At 48.0% G+C, this 21,860-nt stretch overlaps 1 protein-coding gene across 4 annotated transcripts in view; it reads left to right on the top strand.

The window, feature by feature from the left end:
- The window catches only part of LOC147729495 (adenylate cyclase type 10-like), a 598,940-nt gene that overhangs the window by 329,655 nt on the left and 247,425 nt on the right, over positions 1-21,860 (top strand). For all 4 annotated transcript variants that reach the window (XM_086958438.1, XM_086958439.1, XM_086958441.1 and 1 more), the window contains one exon: positions 20,990-21,133. In XM_086958438.1, the coding sequence (XP_086814564.1) occupies positions 20,990-21,133 (144 nt within the window). The remainder of the gene's footprint in view (positions 1-20,989; positions 21,134-21,860) is intronic.

A 21,860-nucleotide genomic window follows, 5' to 3' on the forward strand; every position in this document is an offset into this window, starting at 1 on the left:
CACGCACCCCAAAGGACTGTACGATCTGCCCAGCTCTCCTACACTGTGGTCCCCCGCACCAGAAAGACCAGATCTGGAGGCCGCTCCTTCTCCTTGTTCGTGGCCCGAGCCTGGAACGCCCTGCCGCTCCACCTCAGACAGACAACATCGCTCTCTATCTTCGCAAGAAACCTCAAAACCTGGCTCTTCAACAGAGCCCCACCTTGAGGGACTGGAGCCTGCTATGCTAACCCCCGTAGTACCTTGAAACCCTTACGGGTGAGTAGTCACGCTTAACAAACGCCTGATTGATTGATTGATTGAAGAATCTTATACTACGCGAGATACAACTGACTCACTGGGTAGAGCAGTTTCGTCAACAATGGCCTTACGGTGCCATGCCTGGCTGAAATCATCTGTCTTCTCAGGTGATGTCCAGGCCAATCTCATGGCCGTGCCTTTTAATGGGACTTGTTTCTTCAACGAGAAGGCAGACTCTGCTTTGGAGCGCTTGAAAGAATCTCAGGCTACAGCCAGATCCTTTGCATCTCGATAACCCCTCGGGCCCAGTCTGTCTTTCGACCCCTTCATGACAATGGGAGGGGTTGAGAGCCATGTCAGCCATAATCTAGCTACATTTCTGGGCAGACTCCCCAAGTAGTGCGGAGACGTGGATGCTGTACATTCCGACCTCTTGGGAATAGTAGTCAGAAGTCATCTACCTCCCAGACCTTAGCAGCTGCAGCCTACAAGCATTCCTAGTTTGGTTCAGCAAGACCATGCCAGTTCAGTTCGGGAGAGAATTCAACATCATCTCCGCAGCTGATGGTCCATAACATTCGACAAATGAGTCTTCCAGATCATTCTGGATAGCTATTCTCTTACTTTTCTTTCTTTTACTCCCCCTTTACTGCCAACTAAAGAACGGCTGGCAGAGGATCATCTCTTATTACCCTGAGAGGAATTTACAGATATCCTGGCCAAAGCGTCTCTATAGGAGGTTCCGGTTTCAGAAGTAGGCAGTGATTGTTACCCCCACTACTTTCTTATAACAAAGAAGAGCAAAGGTCTACGTACTATTTTAGAACTCTGGACCGACAATCTGTTACTCAAAAAGGAGAAATTCAAGATGCTCACTTTGGCTCCAGTCTTGCCTGCCCTAGACCAATGAGACTGGCTTGTAGTGTTGGACTTGCAGGATGACTATTTTCACGTCCCCATCACGTCGGCCCACAGGCGTTACCTGTGGTTCAAGGTAGGCCTCGAGGACTTTCAGTTCACTGTGCTACCCTTTGACCTCATCAGTGCCCCTCGAGTGTTCACCAAGGTGACGGCGGTGGTCGCAGCTCATCTGCGCAGGTTAGGGGTATTATTCTTCTCCCGCCTCAATGGCTGACTGTTAAAGGCATCCTCACCCAAGCTGTTTCCAACCCCCAGACTACGGCGGACCTTCTGCATTGGCTGGAGTTCTCTATAAATGTGCTTAAGTCACACCTGACTCCTCAGGCGCTCCCTTTCATTGAAGCTGTTCTGGACACAGTGCAGTTTCAAGCTTATCCTCCCGAACAGCGGGTTCAGGATATTCAGGTTATGATACTGATGTTTCAGCCTTTATCCTGGATTTCAGTGAGAATGGCTCTGAGTCTGCTGGGACTCATAGCATCCTGCATCCTGTTGGTAAATCATATCAGATGGCCTATGCAGGCTCTACAGTGGGGTCGTTTCTCGCACACCCTGTGGGAAACCGTTGTGCAAGTGCTGCCATAGAGGAGGCCTGGGTCGTGCTCTTCGAGGCAGTAAAAGATGGGAGGGATGCAGCAAGGTTCACCATCAGGTGTGGCTTAGATACAACTGACTTGCTGGGTAGAGCAGTTTCATCTACAGTGGCCTTACGATGCCATGCCTGGCTGAGATCTCGTCAGAGAGAAGGCAGACTTGGTATTGGAGCGCTTCAAAGAATCTCAAGCTTCAGCAAGATCCTTGGCCTCTCGGTAGTAACACCTCGCGCCCAGTCTGTCTTTGGCCCCTTTCGTGGCAATAAGGTAGCTGGGACCTTTATTATGGGCAATGCGATGAGCATAGCAGAGAGAATTGAATATAATTCTTTCTCTGATAGGTAGCCAGTGAAGTTTGGCAAGGGCGTTTTTAATGGAAGTTTTCTTCGGGAGACCGAGCACCAGTCGGGCTGCAGAGTTCTGTATGCATTGTAGTTGGTGCAGTCCCTTCTGATTGAGACCTAACAGGAGGACATTTCCATAGTCCAAGTGAGGAGAAATCAAGGCTTGAACTATGGTTTTTCTCACTTCAGTTGGCAGGAGATCTAGTATTTTGCGCAGAATTTTTAAGGTGCTGAAGCATTTGTTTGTAACTTTATTTACATGAGCTTTACCTGAGAGGTCGGCATCCAGCATGATGCCTAGGTTTTTAAATTTCTCCACTGGCATGGGAAGTTCTCCCAATTCACTAGGCCACCAAGCCTGGGACCATATTGATGTCGCTTTGCCTACTATTAATACCTCTGTTTTGTCTCCATTTAAACGGAGGCAGTTGTTGTCCATCCAAGTTGCTATCCCTAACATACAGTTGGAGAAATTGTTAGCAAGGTCACTGCTGCCTGGAGTTATTTTGAAAATCAACTGAGTGTCGTCAGCGTAGCTGACGATGCCCACTCCAAAATTCTCCGCAATGCGTGCCAGGGGTTCCATGTAGATGTTAAATAAAGTTGGGCTCAGGCTAGAGCCCTGTGGAACCCCATGGCAGACATTGCGTGACGAAGACTGCAAGGGTGGGCAGTGTCCTGTCAGTAAGGTAAGACTGGAGCCAGGGGAGGGCCAGATCTCTAACTCCTATGTCTGATAGTCGAGACAGCGTTGAGTGCAGCACGGTATCAAACGCTGCACTTAGGTCCAATAGGACCAACGCTGCTGTCTCTCCCTCGTCTACCAGCTTTCGAATCTGTTCGGTAGAATACAGAACAGCAGATTCCGTTGAGTGGCCTGATCTAAACCCTGACTGAGAGGGATGGAGGAGAGATTCTTTTTCCAGGAACTCCATCAGTTGTAAGTTGGCCACCTTTTCTATAATTTTGGCACAGAAAGGGAGAAGCGAGATTGGCCTGAGATTTTGAAGCTGAGATATAGGGATATTTGGCTTTTTTTTCAAGGGAACTTGGGCAGATTTCCAGTTTTTTAGGACGTGGCCTTCTTGGAAGGATAAGGTGATCATGTTGCTTATTGGATCTAGCAGTATGTTTTCCATGATCGCTTTACATTGTTCCGGGGGGCAGGCGTCCATGGGGGATCCTGAGCCAATTCCATTAATAATTTTTATTAATTCCTGTTTATTTGGATTCTTGAAATTGGTAAGGAGAGATTTTAAAGAAGTGGATTCCGGGTTGCAATCAGTGTTTGTTATTGTGTTATTGTTACTGGAGAAGGTAGCATAGATTTTTTCAACCTTATCCACAAAGAAGTCTGCTATCTGCTCGCAAATCTCTGTGGAATAAGTATCCTTGGTATGTAAGCGAGACGAGTTTGTAATTTCTCTATAGATACAAAAGAGCTCCTTCGTAGGGTTTTTAGATTCCACAATTCTGCTTTTGAAATAGGCGCTCTTTTCTGTTCTTACCAATTTTTGATATTTTTTCAGTTCGCTTCTGTAAATTTCTCTGAGTTCCGGAGTGTAGTTTTTTCTCCATTTCCTTTCTATGGATTTGCACAGGGCCTTAGCAGTTTTAAGTTTTTCTGTAAACCATGGGGAACTTTTGGATTGTCTGGTAGGAGGTTTATTAGTCCATGGAGCAATCTTGTCCAGGGCTTTGGTTATCCAAGATTCATAGTTGTCCCAAACTTCCTGTAGGGAGCTTCCTTTAGGAGGAGGATGATCAGTTAGTTCATGTGACAGAAGCTCAGGAGTATACTTTTTAAAGTTGCGGCGCCTATAAGGTAGCAATTTAGCATGGGTGTTGTAGATAGGTTTTCTAGTGATCTTAAACGGCACCATACTATGGTCTGACCATATTAATGGGATGGGCGGTAAGCTGTTGATGCCTTCCCAGTTGGAGAAAATGGGGTCTAATAAATCTCCTTGTTGATGCGTGGGCAGAGTGGAGAGGAGTTTAAGATCAACTGAGTTAAAGGCATTCAATAGAAGCTGAGCTTCTTTAGAATGGCTATCCTCTAGATGTATATTGAGGTCGCCAAGGATGATGACATTTTGATGTCTAATGGCTAGCTGGGTTGCGAGATCAATCAGTTGGCTACAGAAGGGCATCGCTGTGCCCGGGGGTCTGTATATAAGTAAGCCAGTGATTGTGGTGGTATGATCTAGTTTAATGGTGAATCTGCCACATTCACTGTCAGTGATCTTAAGTTCAGTTAAGGTGCATTCTAGTTTTTCTTTGCAGATTATTGTTAGGCCACCTCCCCGTTGTTTAGGTCGATCGATTCTAAGGAGGCTATAATTGTTAGGGATGGCCTCCAAGATATCAGGGGAGGACACTTCGTCTAGCCATGTTTCTGTAATAAACATGGCGTCAATATCTTCTTTAATCAGCATATCATAGATTTCAGTTTTATGTTTAGGCATAGACCTGCAGTTGAGTAGTAGTAGATTAAGGAGCATCGTATTATTAGAAGTTATCGTTGGTTTGGGAAGAGGTTGATGGCATGAGCTACACTGCTCGGGTAAATAGTCTGGGGTAATAGAGTGCAGACAGTTTTGCGGAGGTGACTTTCCCAGTTTTAAAAGATCAGATTTGGAGTAATAAATGCGAGATTGTGTACTGTTAATAGATTGAGTGGGAGTAAAGGCGCATGGCCTGTAGAGTCCAGCCCCGCGCCCCGTTCGGTCGCGGACGGGCGCAGATGGGCTGGACTCTGGCTTGACTCCGGCGCGCGACCAGCGCGCCCGTAACGCGCGTCCGCAGCGCGGAGCCATGTACGTATATTTTTATAGCGTCGTCCGAGCGACGTTCCCCAGCGCGCCCTCACTAAGATGGCCGCTGTTCTCGAGCACCGAGTCCCCGCAGATGCCGGCCTTTAGATCGGCCACACCCACAGACAGGAACCGAGCAAGTAAGCTGCCCGAACAAAGGTGAAATGACAAGTCGCTAAAGTACACACACCTTTTAAGTGACCAGGTGCAAGGCAACGATTAGAAGTAAATGCCAGAGAGAAACGCTAAGGCGTTTTGCCGTTTAGCGCGAGGGAAGGGGAGGACACACAGGTAAATTCAATACGATTCAAATGATTTTTAAAAATATATCTTTTAAGCATTTGGGGCTGTAAGTGTTACTTCATTCTAGCCACCACGACTACCTGCTCTTTGGAAATTTGATAATGACTTTGAAGCCCGGTAACGGTGGGAAAACACATTTGGGGGGGAAGGTAAGAGGTACCTTGGATGCATTTTTATCAAAGGCGGTCTCAAACTTGGACCATGAAATTTCTGTTGTCGAGACCCGTTTGTCCTTTGAGCTACAACAAAATAAGCGTTCCTCTTTAGGCCCATTAAGGCAGATACCCTCCCCACCCACCCACAGCTCCCAGAGCAAAGGGATTCTTTCATCTATGGACATTAGTATTCCCCTGCTCTTTCAGGACAATTCCCCACCTTTATCTCAAGTGCCAGAAAGGAGTCCCAACCACGACGTACTAAATTTGGACCCCACCTTGGTTCTTTCCCTAGAGGAGCCCTCTTTGCTGCAGCTGCCTAACGCGACTCCTGCGAACAAAAAGAGTATAGCCCCACAAAAACCATCTAGGCAATTATTACAACCGAAAAGGAAGAGGGGGGGAAACTTACACCGGGGTAGGTGATCCAAAGCACCCAGACTAGGTTCAAGCCCCCAACTGATCTCCCTAAAGAAATACAACAGAACCATTTGCCCCCATCAAAGCTAAAGCCAAAGCCCCAGGATATCCAAAACTTGTTTAAAAACCAACTTCCCGAATCTCACTCAATAAATTGCACAGTGAAGGATATAGAACACCTAGTTAGATCCCTTCTTCTCCCGATATTAGAGAGGGTAAAAAGATTGGGCGACCAATTGAAAACCTTAGTGGTAGAAACTACCCTAAATTCACAACTTTTAAAAGGCTTGGTAGCCCTTAATGTGAATACCAAGACTAGCGGACATCAATTAACAAATAAGGCTATCACAAAAGATACCTCATCCGGTCTCAACATGTCTTCTGGCAATGTAAGGTCCTGCAAATATACTTTACCTGGTTTGAATAAGCCTAGCGGGAAAACCGAGAAAGCAGTTACACACACTATCCTGACGGGGTCCAGAGAACCAGCCACTCTCTGATCTAACACCCACACATCAGGAACTATTCAATCAGACATCAAGGTTGCTGACATAGATAAGCCTCAACCCCTAGTTAAATCTATAAAAACTAAAGGATGCCACATTGATTTATCACCTGAGGCGGTTCCATACGTAGTAGTTCTAACAGGCGTCCCAGAACTTACAGAAGGGAAGAAGGAAGGCTACTCTGAGCTAAAGAGTAAAGCTATTTATTGTCTCAGACAAAACAGGCCATTGCCCCCATATAGACGGAGAGATAGTGTTTGTTAGAAGACTAGCGTGGGTAGGATCTAGACCCAATGACATCGCTGGGGATGTAATTATCATTAATTTTAGAGACCGAAGGGTGGTACCGCACATCGCTGATTGGTATCAAAAACAGGGATGTAGTAGTATAGCGTCCCGAACCCTGACTTACTTACACCCTGAGGCACTGATCGTTCCCCGCGGTCAGCGCGGTGCTCCTACATATCATAAACATAACTCCTATCCCTTCCACCCATTGAATGGGATTCAATGGTGTTCCACCTACCCGGTTTCCGGGCATGTAGAAGGGCCTTTAACACATTGGAGTGAGATTACTCAGCAAGGTTTTAACTTACCATATTGGCCACCCGTCCTAGTAAACCGATACGATGCCCTCTCGGATCTAAATGATCTAGATTGACCCCAGAGAACTATTGCGGCATATAATTCGGAAAGACCAAGCCTACAACGTTAATAGACCCCTATCAGTGTGGGAGGGTTAGATCTGTTTCAGCGCCAGGGGAGCTTATGGCTTTAACCACCTTTACTGGGAAATTGCAAAAAATTATGATCAACCAGTTAGTCTGACCGCTATGGGCGATCCATTCTTGCTTCCCCATAACGCATCTGAATCTCACCCATCACATATAATAAAGGAAAAGCAAGGAAAACTTGCTCCACCAACCGAAACTCCCAAACAAAGAGATCTTATTTATAGCTTCCTTTTTTGGAACATGGCTGTCGTAGCCGATAAAGTGACTTACAAACATTGGTTAGACGTCATTACCGGGCGCAACGTTATTTGCCTACAGGAAACATGGTCCTTGGAGGCCCACCATATTAGTGGTTACCAAACTTTTCACACCCCAGCAGTGCCAAGTGCACAGGGCCGCAACAAAGGGGGTTTGTGTAGATTTGTTTCCACCACCGGGGGCATTGAAGTCAACAAGTTCTTGGCCACTGAGTATTACCAGATACTGAGCCTAAGATTGTCCCTTTCCCATAATGTGATTGTATTAAACTTTTATAATAACGTGCCACCTGATACGAGGGAGACCATACTTAACAAGCTCTTGTCGACCTTAATCTCCCTATATGATCACCTAGTAGGAGAAAACGTTATGTTTTGGGTGGGAGATTTCAATTGTACGATCTGTCCTCATGATTCAATGGGTTTGTGCGGCCTATCTGATTATGGGGAAGATTGCCCTACCCACTTCAACCATACGAAACTCGGTACTACCCTCAATAATATACTTTTTTATTTTAATTTATCTTTTATAAATGAGACTTGTAGACCGAGTATACCATTTCAACCTACCTTCAGTGGGAGGGGGTGAAATACTTTAATTGATTTTACATTAATTTCCGCATCCCATGCTGGGCTGGTAGCAACCTGGGAAATGGGTCAGGCCCCCCACTCTGATCATTATCCTATAGCTTTTAGCATTAAAGTGAAAAAACTGACATGCAGGGCTGCGGCCAATACACTATACACTCCTGAGATAAGATTAGCTTCAAAAAATGGCTATACAATTAAATGGGAGAACATGGAGCATTCGGGCTTCTTGGAAAAATGAGTCGCTTTAAACGCCGAAGACATAATGATTTGCCTAACACAGGAAGAGGATCCAGAAAGAGTAATGAATTCCTTTTCTAAGATACAAGCCACAGCAAAAACTTTAATGACAAGAAAACATTGAAAGGGGGTTTCAAATCCCCATAGGTGGTTTGATAGTAAGTGCACCAAAGCACTAACATTTCTTAAAAAGGTGTTGCAGACAACCCCTAAAAACCTTGATTTAATCCGTATAGCTAGAAAATCTTTAAAAAACACAATAAAAATGAGAAAAGCCACCTTAAGGAATAAGGTATGGGCAGCCTTGAAAGAAGCATCGACTAAAAGAGATAACACGGCCTTCTGGAAGGTGGTAAATGACCCCTTCCTACAAACTAAAGAAGCTGACCTCATTGATATCGCAATTACGGGCGATCGCTGGGTCGCTCACTTCAAACAACTGTATGGTAGATCCACTTCCTGTGATAACGGAATTGTTTCCACTGATGGGGTCAATAACCCCCCGGAAGGTAATCACTCTAGCCCTTTCCCACTAGCTATAACTTTCAGCTGTCAGGAAGTTATCAAAGGCATAAAAGATAGTTCGTCAGGCAAGGCACCGGGCCCGGACGGCATGCCAATAGATGCCTACAAGGCTGAGATAGATCTATTGGCCCCAATGATAACACATGTTTAAATAAAGCGAACCAACAAGGCTTTATATCCACCTGGTCTGATGCAATAGTTATACCCATTCACAAAAAAGGCAATAGGAGCGATCCTACCTGCTACCGGCCAATCTCATTGCTGGAAGCATTGGCAAAGGTGGCAGGTCAAATTATTTTAAATAGGATACAACCTGGGGGGAGGAAAAACAAAATATTTCCAACCTGCAGTACGGTTTAAGCCCAGGAAAGGGGACAACGGAACAATGTTTAAATCTGGCCCTTCTTATTTCAAAATACACTCAGGCAAAGAGCGGGAACCTTTTTATTTCATTGATAGATTTAAGTTCTGCATTTGACTGTGTAGATCATGAATTCCTATGGTTAACACTCAGCGACATGGGGATCGACAGTCAAATTTTATTATATATTAAGGAACTCTATAGAGATGCAGGTGCAAGGGTAAGGTACGGCCGCAGGGGGGAGTGTTCAGACAAATTCCCTATAGAAAGGGGTGTCAGGCAGGGGTGCATCTGATAGCGCTTGACTGGATATCGTAGCGCTGCTGTGATCTGATTTTAAAGCGCTTGACTGTGTATCTCTATGTTAAGGGCCTGACCGTTCTAAGCCATATTGCGCCCCATTCCCTAAGCGCCGCTTTGCCCACAGCATCATTAAATAACTTATCTCCCCCAACTGGATTGCGGTTTCGTTTCTGCCGCCATTTTGATAGTGGTTGTTGTTGTGCCCGGAGCCCGCCCTCTCCACGCACCCGCCCCTCCCAGCTGCTCCTCCCTCGCCCCTCCCCCTCCACTTTCAGCATATGTCAGTTGCATTCTTGCGCAGCGTTCACGCGCAGCGGTCGCGTCCCAGTCGTGCCGAAGGTGCGCCAAAGGTAAGCCCGTCTGCGCCCGTCCGCGCCTGGACCGCGCCCAGCGCCATACCCCCTGGTCCTCGTACTGTCCACCCCGCCCGCATTACTTACGATGCCACCACACTCCTAGCCCTCAACCCCGGCCGCTCCCTCAACTGTGCCCAAGCTGCTCCTGGATACACCCATGGACCCTTTTCTTGTTACTCCTGCAAGGTCGACGGTAACAAGACCAACTCCTCATCTACAATCAGACCACAGATATCCGACCCCAACCACCTACAATGCATCTTGCTCAACATCCGCTCGGTCCACAGGCACGCCATTGACCTATGGAATCTACTAGACACCATCTCTCCGGACGTCGCTTTCCTAACAGAAACATGGATGAATGCCTCTTCTGCCCCGGACATCACCATTGCCATCCCGGAAGGCTATAAGATCATTCGCAAGGACCGTACCGGCCAAACAGGAGGAGGCATCGCTATCGTCCATAAGAAATCCATCCGCATCTCAACCAGCTCAGACGTCAATCTCGCAAACTCTGAACACCTCCACTTCCAGATCCACACCGACCCCAAGACCACACTCAGAGGCACCCTCCTTTATAGACCACCAGGACCCCGCGCACAATTTAGTGAAGACATCACAGACTTCATCACTCCACACGCGCTCCCCTCCGAGGAATACATCCTTTTGGGAGACCTCAACTTTCACCTTGAAAAGAACAACGACCGCAACACCACCACCCTTTTGGACAACCTCGCAAACCTCGGACTTAAACAACTTGTCACTACCCCCACCCACATCGCAGGTCACACACTCGACCCTATCTTCACTTCCAGCAAGCATGTTTCCTTCAGCCACACCACAGCTCTCCTTTGGACTGACCACAGCTGCGTTCACTTCACCTACAACAAGCCCACAACCAACAACCACCCCAACCCACTTTGCAAAGAAATTGGAACAAAATCACCATCGACCAGATCTCCTCATCGCTTCTTCAAAAGCCCCCCGCCCACTCCTCAAACCCTGACCAAGCAGCCACCAACCTCACCCAATGATTATCCAACAGCGCCGTCATCCTAGCACCGCTGAAACAACGACAAATCAAACCAGGCAGCAAGAAGGCCTCCTGGTTCAACGACGACCTTAAGAAATCCAAGAAACTCTGTCTCTCCCTCGAGAAGGCCTGGAAAAAAGACCCAACCACCAGCACCAAGGACGCCTTCAAAAACGCCACCCGCATACACCACCAACTAATCCGAAATGCCAAGAAAGCAGCCTTCAAGGACCGTCTAGATAACATCGCCGATAACAGCAAGGAATTATTCAACATCGTCAAGGAATTCACCAACCCCTCAGCCAACTCCAACGACATCACCCCCTCTCAAGCCCTCTGCGAATCCCTAGCCTCATTCTTCCACGATAAAATTGCAGACATCCACAACAGCTTCAACAACCAACCCGGAGACCAACCCACCCAATCCCCTGCAGGACACCCACCCCCCCTGAACACCCTCAAGGACTGGAAGCCAATCTCAACTGAGGACACCATCCATCTGATGAATTCTATCCATTCAGGATCCCCCACAGACCCCTGCCCTCACCACATCTTCAACAAAGCAGACTCCGTTATTGCACCGCACCTCCGAGACGTCATCAACTGCTCCTTCAACTCCGCATCCTTCCCGGAAAGCTGGAAACATGCCGAACTCAGCGCCCTCCTGAAGAAACCCACAGCTGACCCCACCGAACTCAAAAACTATCGCCCCATCTCGCTCCTTCCATTTCCGGCCAAAGTCATCGAGAAAGCTGTCAACAACCAGCTCGCCGCATTCCTCGAAACCAACAAATCCCTCAACTCTTCACAGTCCGGCTTCCGAGCTAAGCACAGCACCGAAACCGCCCTCATCGCAGCAACAGACGACATTCGAACTCTACTGGACAATGGAGACACAGTCGCCCTCATCCTCCTCGACCTCTCCGCAGCATTCGACACAGTCTGCCATAGCACCCTTCTACAGCGCCTCAAAGACATCGGAATCCAAGGAAAAGCTCTGGAATGGATCACCTCGTTCCTTTCCGGAAGAACCCAGAGAGTCCGCCTTCCACCATTCAAGTCAGAGGCTACTGAAGTCATCTGCGGAGTACCTCAAGGATCCTCACTCAGTCCCACCCTCTTCAACGTTTACATGAGCCCCCTTGCGGCCATCGCACGCCAACATAACCTCAACATCATCTCCTACGCCGACGACACTCAACTGATCCTATCACTCACCAGAGACCCTAACACGGCCAAAACCAACCTTCACGAAGGGATGAAAGAAGTAGCCGAATGGATGAAGCACAGCCGACTGAAACTGAACTCAGACAAAACAGAAGTCCTCATCCTAGGTACCTCCCCCTCCGCCTGGGACGACTCTTGGTGGCCAGAGGCCCTTGGAAAAGCACCCATCCCGACGGACCACGCACGGAGCCTGGGCGTCATCCTGGATTCCTCACTCTCGATGAACAGACAAGTCAACGCCGTTTCTTCATCTTGCTTCAACATTCTTCGCATGCTCAAAAAAACTTTCCGCTAGATCCCCACCGAAACCAGAAAAACAGTCACCCACGCTCTGGTCACGAGCCGACTGGACTACGGAAACACCCTATACGCCGGCACCACCGCAAAACTCCAGAAGAAACTACAACGTATCCAGAACGCCTCAGCCAGGCTCATATTAGACATCCCGCGTCAAGAGCACATCTCTGATCACCTGAAAAACCTCCACTGGCTCCCCGTCAATAAGAGGATCACTTTCCGACTCCTAACCCACGCACACAAAGCACTCTACGAAATCGAACCCGAATGCCTCAACTCACGACTATCCTTCTACACCCCTTCACGCCAACTACGATCCTCCAACCAAGCCCTTGCCACTGTACCTCGCATCAACAAAACCACCATGGGAGGTAGATCCTTCTCCTACCTAGCAGCTAAAACTTGGAACTCACTTCCCCCTCACCTCCGTCTCACTCAGAACCACCTAGCATTCAGAAAGCAACTCAAAACATGGATTTTCGACAAATAACTCCCCACCCTTCTTCAAGCGCCTTGAGACCCTCAGGGTATGTAGCGCGCTATACAAATTTCTGACTTGACTTGACTTGACTCAATTGGACAATACCTTAGGGTTTTTCAGCACGATTACCCCACTATTAAAGGGACCCCCATCCCATTACTACTATATGCCGACGATGCGGCATTAATGTCACGGACTAGACTTGGATTACAGAGGACTGTAGACAAATTTAACACCTACATGAAGCTCCGTGGCCTAAGCATAAACATATCTAAAACCTATACAATGGTCTGTGGGAATGGCAGAAAAAGGGCGCCCTGTCCAATTTTCCTCGATGGTAAGAGAATTGAAATTACAGACAGATTCTCTTACTTAGGGGTGAATTTCGACAGGAGGAGCTCTTGGCAAACAGCGGTCAATGCAAGGCAATTAGCCTTTCTGCGCTCCATTGGTGCTTTGAAAAACTTTGCTACTAAATTGGGGGGAAAGCCAGCTAAAGATCTAATTTACATCTATAAAGCTAAGTGCGTTTCAACCTCCACCTATGGGTCTGGTCTATGGGGCACTGAAAACGCACAGGCGATACAAAGCTGTGAAAATCAGTTCCTTGCCCACTAATTGGGGGTGCCCAAAATTACATCCTCGTACATGTTGCATATAGAAGCAGGCCTCCCCTACATATTAGACACCATAAGGATCTCTCCGATACTCCTGTGGCATAAGGTTTGGCCACCCCAGAAACTTCTTTAAACAGAGATCTGATAACTGATTGCCTTTCCCTAGACGGAGCTTTTAAAATCAAATGGTTACAATATGTAAGAAACATGTTCAAGTAGATAGGCCACCCGGAATTCTTCCTAAGGCCAAGCACTATGGAGAAGGTATCAAGATGTTTGCTCAAAAAGATGGCTCTGGAGCACCTTGTCACACTCAGGTGGAGCGTTGAAAAAGAAAAATATACCACCATTAGATACCAGCAAATTACCTTCCATGAAGGACTACAAAAATATTTAACATTAGTTAGCAGCCCCTATGCCCGTATGTTGCTCCCTCGCTTCAGGTTAGGCACCTTCTTTCGATTGGTTACTTTTCCCCATTGTAACAATTGGTCCATGTCAAATTTAGTATGTCCTTGCGATGATATTTCCCATCAATCAAACATACATTGTGTGCTATTTTGTAAATTTTATCAGGCACCACGCAGGGCGTATTTACTACCTATCCTCAAGGCATGGGGGATCCGAACCTGTAAGCTAGCCTTCCTCAAATTGCAACAGCTGGAAGAAGATCATGGTATTCACGCAGTGAACTGTTTTTTAAAACTTGTGGTAAAGTTTCGTAATACAATGAGCTGATCACAAATTGCTTGACGAGAAATACTGAATTTGTTACTGGTAAAATTAATTATCTTGTTCTGGACTTGTTTTATCATATGATATATTTTGTAATAACTGTTTTTAACATGTGTGCTTTCATGATTTTGAATTACTGAATCGAATAAAGCCAGTTTTGAACTTGAACTTGAGTCCGCAGAGCAGGGAGGCATGCGTGACTCTATAAGAAATCAGCAGCTAGATATTGCCTCAACTAGATAATGCTTTACAGAAGGTAAGTAACTTGTTCCCCTAATAGAGACTTCTAGTTGCAGATTCCTTACCTTTGAATGGATACCCAAGCCATACTTCCTGGTGGTTGGCCGAGGACAGATTTACTAGACTAAAACGTTATCCAGGACTGAACAGGCAAAATTCTCGTCCCTATGGACCTGACTGTCCTAACAGTAGTGTTTCACAAACATGTGGAGTGAAGCCCAGTGGATCTGCTAGGCATCTATGGCTGAGTTTGTCTGATCTGGTGTTCAAAGAACCTGTCATATGTTGAACCATCAGGGTCATGCTCTGCTGTACCAGCCATGTCCAGAGATGCAGTTCTCTTGACAAAGGGTCCACGACGCCACACTGCCCTGCTTGTTGAAGTATCACATGGTGGTGGTGTTGTCCATGAACAATTGCACCAACTTCCCCTTGATAGAGGGAGAAAATGCTATCAATGCTAGCTGGATCACCCGAAGCTCCAACAAACGGATGTGGAACCCCGACTCTGCCGGAGACCAGTTTCCTCTGATCTTCACCTGTCCCAGAAGGCCACCCCAGGAGTGATGCATTAGTCACTATGTGAGATATGGTTGGGGAAAGGCGAGGGGTCTGTCCCTGACCCAATCACAGTTCGTTAGCCACCACTGAAGGTCCTTTGCAGTTCCTTCTGAGATCTAAACCCTGTCAGAGAGATTCCCCTGATGCTGCACCCACTGAAACTTCAGGTCCCACTGCAGAGCCCACATACACCATCTGGTATGATTTACCAACAGGATGCAGGAGGCTGAGTCCCAGCAGCTCCAGACTCATTCTCACTGAAATCCAGGATAGAGGCTTAAACATCGATATCATAACCTGAATATCTTAGACTTCCTGTTCAGGACGATAATCCCGAAACTGCACTGTGCCCAGAACTGCTCAGATAAAAGGGAGCACCTGAGAAGGCATCAGGTGTGACTTCAGCACATTTATAGAGAACTCCAATTAATGCAGGAGGCCCGCCGTGGTCTGGAAGTCAGAGACAGCCTGGAGTGTGGACACCTGCAACAGCCAGTCGTCGAAACAGGAGAAGATAGATCGGCAGTGTCTTCCTCTCTTAGGGCCCGATGTAGGTAGCCAAATACCGGTCGGTAACGGCCGAAATTCGGTAATTTCGGCCATTACCGACCGGAAAAAGAGAATCGAGATGTAAGAGACGGGAAAGGTACTGAATCGGTAAATACCTGTTGGTAAAACACCGAATCGGTAGTATCCGGATCGGATTTTACCGAATACATATTTACCGAATCGGAAAACAATAATCGGTAAAAATCCGAATCGGAAATCACCGAATGCACATTTACCGACTCGGTAAATAACAAGTGGTAAAAAATGCCTATTGAGATGTAGCAAAAACTAAAAATACCGAATTCCATGGAATTCGGTATTTCAGAATCGGTATTTACCATGGACTGGGAGCAGGTGGTAACCAGGAACAGGATATAAAAGTAGGACCCAAAATGCAACAGTGCAACCACAATGGCGGCATTGTACGTAATAGCCAGGCATCTACGGATACAGGCAGCAGGACAGAGGGTCTGGCTAAGGGAGGAGCAGGTATATAGACAGCGGATCACCCTCTTCCAATTGACAGAAGCTGAAATCCTGCAAAGGTACAGACTGCACCCCAGGACCATCCTTGACTTGATTGCGGACCTCCAGCCTTATTTGGAACACACAACCCCAAGAGCACATGCAATCCCACCACATGTGCAGGTGCTGTGCTGCCTGCACCTCCTCGCCTCTGGTAGCTACCAGCACGTCATAGCCGCTGTCGGTGGTGTGTCTCAGAGCAGCCTATCAAGGATTTTCAGGAAATTCTTAAACGCCATGATGGACAGGATGGAGCACTACATAGAGTTCCCTGAGACCCTGGCAGAACTCGCTCGGACCAAGACCGAGTTCTATCAACTCGCCCAGTTTCTGCACATCATATGCTGCGTGGATGGGACACACATCCCACTATGCCCACCTGCAGCCACGGAACATATTTACAGAAACCGGAAATCCACACATTCACTCAATGTGCAGGTGATCTGCAACACTGGCAAGATAATAACGGACATTGTAGCAAAATATCCTGGGAGCAGCCATGACTCGTACATATTCACCAACAGTGGGATTTATAGACGCCTTGTGGCTGGCGACTTTGGTGATGGATACCTGCTGGGTAAGTATGTGCAAGACACCATGATAGCCATGCTGTAGGAAACATTGAGAGTATGTGACTAATAAAAATCTCATTACCCACCTAGGTGACAGTGCATATGCCCTACGGTCAATTGTACTCACCCCGTACCTGAACCCATCCAACATGAGAGAAAGGAGATACAACATGGCACACCGAAGAACACGTAGCGTTGTTGAACGCACATTCGGACTTCTGAAAAGCAGATTCAGGTGCCTCCATAAGAGTGGGGGTGCACGCCAATATAAACCAATTACCTGTTGCAAGATAATAGCGACCTGCGCCATGCTGCACAATCTTGCAACAAAGGAGGGCACAGACATCGAAATTACCTATCATGAAGACATAGATGACGTGCCTGAACAAGGCGATTACGCAGCAGCAGGAGCAGCACCTGCAACAGATGGAAGACTGCGACGCGCAGAAATAACCAATAGATACTTTTGAATCACAGAAGACACACAGGCATGTCCATGCTTTGTAACACTAACTTTAATGTGCACAACTGCACTATTCTAGATCACAAAAAGCCAAAAATAAATTCACCATGCACACTGGGTTGCCAAAGTTGAATTCACTATGAGCAGTCCCTTTAATGTTACATTCCCTCAATGCTTGCGCTTGCGTGTGTTGTTGAGTGAGCCACGGGGTTGGGGTTCAATCTGCGCAGTGGGAACCGTGCCATCAGCATTTAGTCTGCTGCTCCGATGAATGTCCTGCACTGGTGTGCTTGCCTCACTCCTGCTTGTGGACTCTTCCGTGTCCAGTACACACGTACCCCCAGCAGTGGCTGTCTGCTGTGTTAGCAATACCTCCATGGCAGAGGTCACCCTCCTCATCCCCCTGGACATGTCACTGCAGCAGTGAACAATTTTACTCTGCATGGTCACAGACCTGTGGCATAGCAGTGTATTAGAGGTAGCCAGACGGTCAATGGACTGACTCAGCTCCTGTACCTTGCGCCTGTACCTGCGCCTTTCCTGGTGGTCAGTCTCCAGAGTGTCACAGAGGGTGCCCATGCGCGCTCCCATGTCCCTCACCCCCTCTGCCATGGACTCTATTCCTTTTCCCATTGACTCCATTCCTTTTCCCATTGACTCCATTCCTTTGCCCATGGCCTCCATTCCCTTCGCCATGGCACCTATCCCCCGATCGATGTCAGCCATCCTTTTGTTAAGGATGCGCACCTGTCTATGCACGGCCAGGATACCCTTTGCCTGTATGCGTTGCACCCTCACCATTGTGTCTTCCAGGCCGGCAAATACGCCCTGCTCATACTGCCCCTCATCCTGCTTACGTGCCCTATGGCCACGGTCTCTTTCACCGCGCCTCCCCATTGACCCCTGTTGGCCTGCGTTGCTAGCCGGTGGTGGTGTGCTTGGTCTGGGGGCCTGCAGCACTTCATCATCAGAGCTGTCCATTATGTGCAATGGCAGTACGTCCTGCCTCCTTGGCCTCACAAGCACTGGGGAACCGGAGCTCGGTGTTGTGCCACCTGCAGGTGGTGCTGCTGGCTGTGTCTCGAAAAGGAGGGGTGACAGTGCCTGTGCATTGGCGTCTTCCTCTGTTGGTGTGGGTGCTTGCGTGGCCTCCGTGTCCTCATGGACAGTGCTAGGTCCTGCAGTGTCTGTGCTTTTTTCTGTCTGTACCATTGTTGGTGCTCTTGACTCTCCTCCCTGCGCTGCTCTGCGCGATGTCTCTCCTGTGGAGAGACATGGAAAATGATCAGATGTGTGTTCTCATCACACATATTCCTGCTACACATTACTCTGTCACTCAACTGGTTGTGTTTGGTGTGTGTGAAATGGCATGCTGTGTTCATTATTGGCAGCTTTTATGTTTATGTCTACGCCTACAACTACCATGATGCATTGCTGCTGACTACTGTGATGTGTACTGGATTGTGAGTGATTCACCTACATTGGGGAAGGGGACAGGGAATGTGTGGGGTGCATTGACATGCATCTTACCTTTCTTCCTTGCAGCTCTGTCTGTGCTATCTGCATCCCCGAGCCCATGTATGCTCTCTGACTCCATGGTGGATTCAACAAGCTGCTCCAATTCAGTCAGGCGTGGTGCACGGTTACTCCCCCCACCTGTGAGTCCAGATTCCTTCCTCTGGCTGGCAAGCTTCTTTTTGGTGGTGATCCTCAGATCATACCACCTTTTTTTCATGTCATCTATTCGACGGTGAGTCACTCCCAGCGCATTCACCTTGCTCTGTATTTCCAGCCAGGTGCTCCTCTTGATGGACTCTGGTACTTGCAGTGAATGCCTCCCAAACAGCTGACTGTAGTGCTGCACGACCTCCTCCACCAGCACCTGGAGCTCTGTGGGGCTGTATTTTAATTTTCTCTTCCTATCACCTCCATCCTTCTGTGCCTCCTGGCCCTCCATGTGTTTGCTGTGCTGGGCTCAGTGCAGCCTGCTCCTCTGTCTCACCTCCTGCTCTTTCTCTGCTGTTCTGTTGCTCTGAACCAGCATGGGTGTGGCCTGCTACAGGTACTGGGGTGTGGTACTTGCTTCTGATTGGTTGGATTCCCTGAGGCTTTGTTGTTGGGTGTGGTGGGTCTCCCTGATTGGTTCACTGTGCTCACATGTCTGTTTTCGAATTTTCCAGAGCGGATTTTACCGAATCGGTAAATACCGATTCGGTATTGTCCGATTCGGTATTCTCCGATTCAGTAACTCCCATTCATTCCTATGGGACTGTCGGTCCATTGGAGTGTATGGGGCTTCATCCTGGACTCCTCCCTCTCCATGACCAGGCAAGTCAACAACGTCTCCTCGGCATGCTTCAACATCCTACGCATGCTACGGAAGATCTTCTGGTGGATCCCCACCGAGACCAGGAAGACCGTCACCCAGGCCCTCGTCACCAGCCGACTGGACTACGGCAACGCCCTCTACGCCGGGACCACCGCCAAGCTCCAGAAGAGACTCCAGCGGATCCAGAACGCCTCAGCCAGACTCATCCTCGACATCCCACGAACCAGCCACATCTCCGGACATCTGCGAGACCTTCACTGGCTCCCCGTCAACAAAAGAATCACCTTCCGCCTCCTCACCCACGTACACAAAGCCCTACACGACCAAGGCCCGAGCTACCTCAACAGCCGAGTCAACTTCTACGCTCCCAACCGCCACCTCCGATCAGCCAACCACGCCCTCGCCGCCGTCCCCCGCATCCGAAGAGCGACTACAGGAGGAAGGTCCTTCTCCCACCTGGCCGCCAAGACCTGGAACTCCCTCCCGACCGACCTGCGCCTGACCCAAGACCACCTCTCCTTCAGGAAGAAGCTGAAGACCTGGCTGTTCGAGCAGTAGCGGCTCCCCCCCCCCCAGCGCCTTGAGACCCCACGGGTATGTAGCGCGCTTTATAAGTGTCACTGATTGATTATGGGTGTTACCGAATCGGAGTTTTCCGAATCGGACAATACCGGTTCGGTATTCACCGATTTTGGATACCGATTGGTACCGAATCGGTATTGTTTTCCGACTTTTTACCTACATTGTGTTTTCCGGTTGAGAAATACCGATTCTGTATCGTTCGGTATTTACCAACCGGTAAAAAAAAATTACCTACATCGGGCCCTTACTGTTCTGAGACCCATTCTTGTCCTACTATACTGGTGCAGTATTGAAACAGCACAGTGCAACTCTCTCAATACCCTTCAGTATTCTATTCCAGTCTGAACTTAAGGCTCATATCTGCTAAAGGACTTCAGTCCTGACAGCATCAAAACTTTCCTTTCAACTCCTGAGACCTACACAGATTTACTGATGCAAATAACTCATAACTTGTTGCGCGTCCTATTTATAAGGTGATGGGATTCCATTCACTGCCTTATCAAAGCATTACAATCACGATCAGTGACAACCCTTATTCTTCCAGTTCTTAGATACACAGAAAACCTTCCGAAGTCTTTCCATTCCTGGTCTGCATCATTGCCTTTAATTTCAGCTCTCACAGCTCCTCTGATGCCTGCTCTTTCTGTACTGATACACATGCACTGCTCAACGATTTCACTTCAAGCTTGAGTTGCCGACTCTCTTCTGTCTCAGTAATAAAAAGGTGGTCTGCCTATAATGTTACTCTCAAGGTAGGGCATTAGCCTCAAGGTAGGCCCCACCCTGCTCTGACAAAGCACTTAACACTTGACTTGCAGCACTTTTGCCATGGTAGTACTGACCCAACACAGCTTTGCTAAATCACCTCAATTTTGACCTTCAGTTGCCCCTGCTGGCCCAGTGCTGAGAACTACACTCTGTGGTCTACTTATACTCCCAAATCCTTCCCTACAATAACAAAGACAGTAGTCAGGGTGGGACAAGATGGATCCACACAGGGACATTGCACCGCACTTGTGCCTTTCTGTACCAGATCAGGCTAAGTTCTCTTTTTTGCTAAAAATATGGGTTTTGTCTATGAAGTGTGTTTTACAGTGCTCAATTCTTCAATTATAGGGTCATCACCTTTCCAAAGGATTGCATTGACAGCAAAGAGGAGTGGATCGTCATTTAGGAGAACTATGGAGGCACAACCGAAGATTGCAGACTATTTAAAGCAGCAATCAACATCTGTCGAGCCCTGCCCCGAGGGACAAGAACGTAAGAACCCTTTCCCCTTAGATCTGCCCCTCGCCGCCTGCTGAAGGCTGCTCCATTTCAGTTTATGTGTGTTTAGATCACAGCCTCTACTCTCAAGGGCTGGGGAGGAGCTTAAAAAGGTCTTGGGAATGTATTATGATTGTATCTCTGGGTTGGGTGAGTGATTCAGAGTAGTGCTGCCTCTAGCCCAAATGGAAAAGGGATTCAGGGAAGGTGCATTGAGAGAGACTGGCCATGGTGATGGTGCATATGGGCAAGAACGCTTCTATGCAGATGGCTCTGATGAAGATGAAGGTGAGGCAGAACATTATCTTCATACAAGGCGGCTTTGATGGTTGATATTGGGAGAGGCAGTATGTTGGACTTGGCCCTTCTGGCAGGTTCACCCCTAAACATTTTTATTTTAATGGTGACCTGGTGTTTGGGATTTTTGGCTTCTGCGCACTTTACCACTGTGTCCCAGGGTAAAGTGTGTGCGTGTAGTGAGGTTGGCCTGTCCTCCCATGGGAATACATGGGGAATGTATGTGTCCTTGGTAGTTCCTGATGCGTGTGGAGTGCAGGGGCAAGTTTGGTATGTGCGGACTTGTGTGATTAAATGCTGCGCGATGATGTGTGCGGCATGATTGTGTCTAGTGTGGAAGTGCCACTTCTAGAAGTTGGCCTGTCTGTGTAAATTATGTAAATTGGCTGTCTGGCTTGTGATTGGCTGGAGCTGGCTGGTGTGC

Source organism: Lissotriton vulgaris, chromosome 2_1, assembly GCF_964263255.1.
Source record: "Lissotriton vulgaris chromosome 2_1, aLisVul1.2, whole genome shotgun sequence".
NCBI classification, from domain to species: Eukaryota; Metazoa; Chordata; class Amphibia; order Caudata; family Salamandridae; genus Lissotriton; species Lissotriton vulgaris.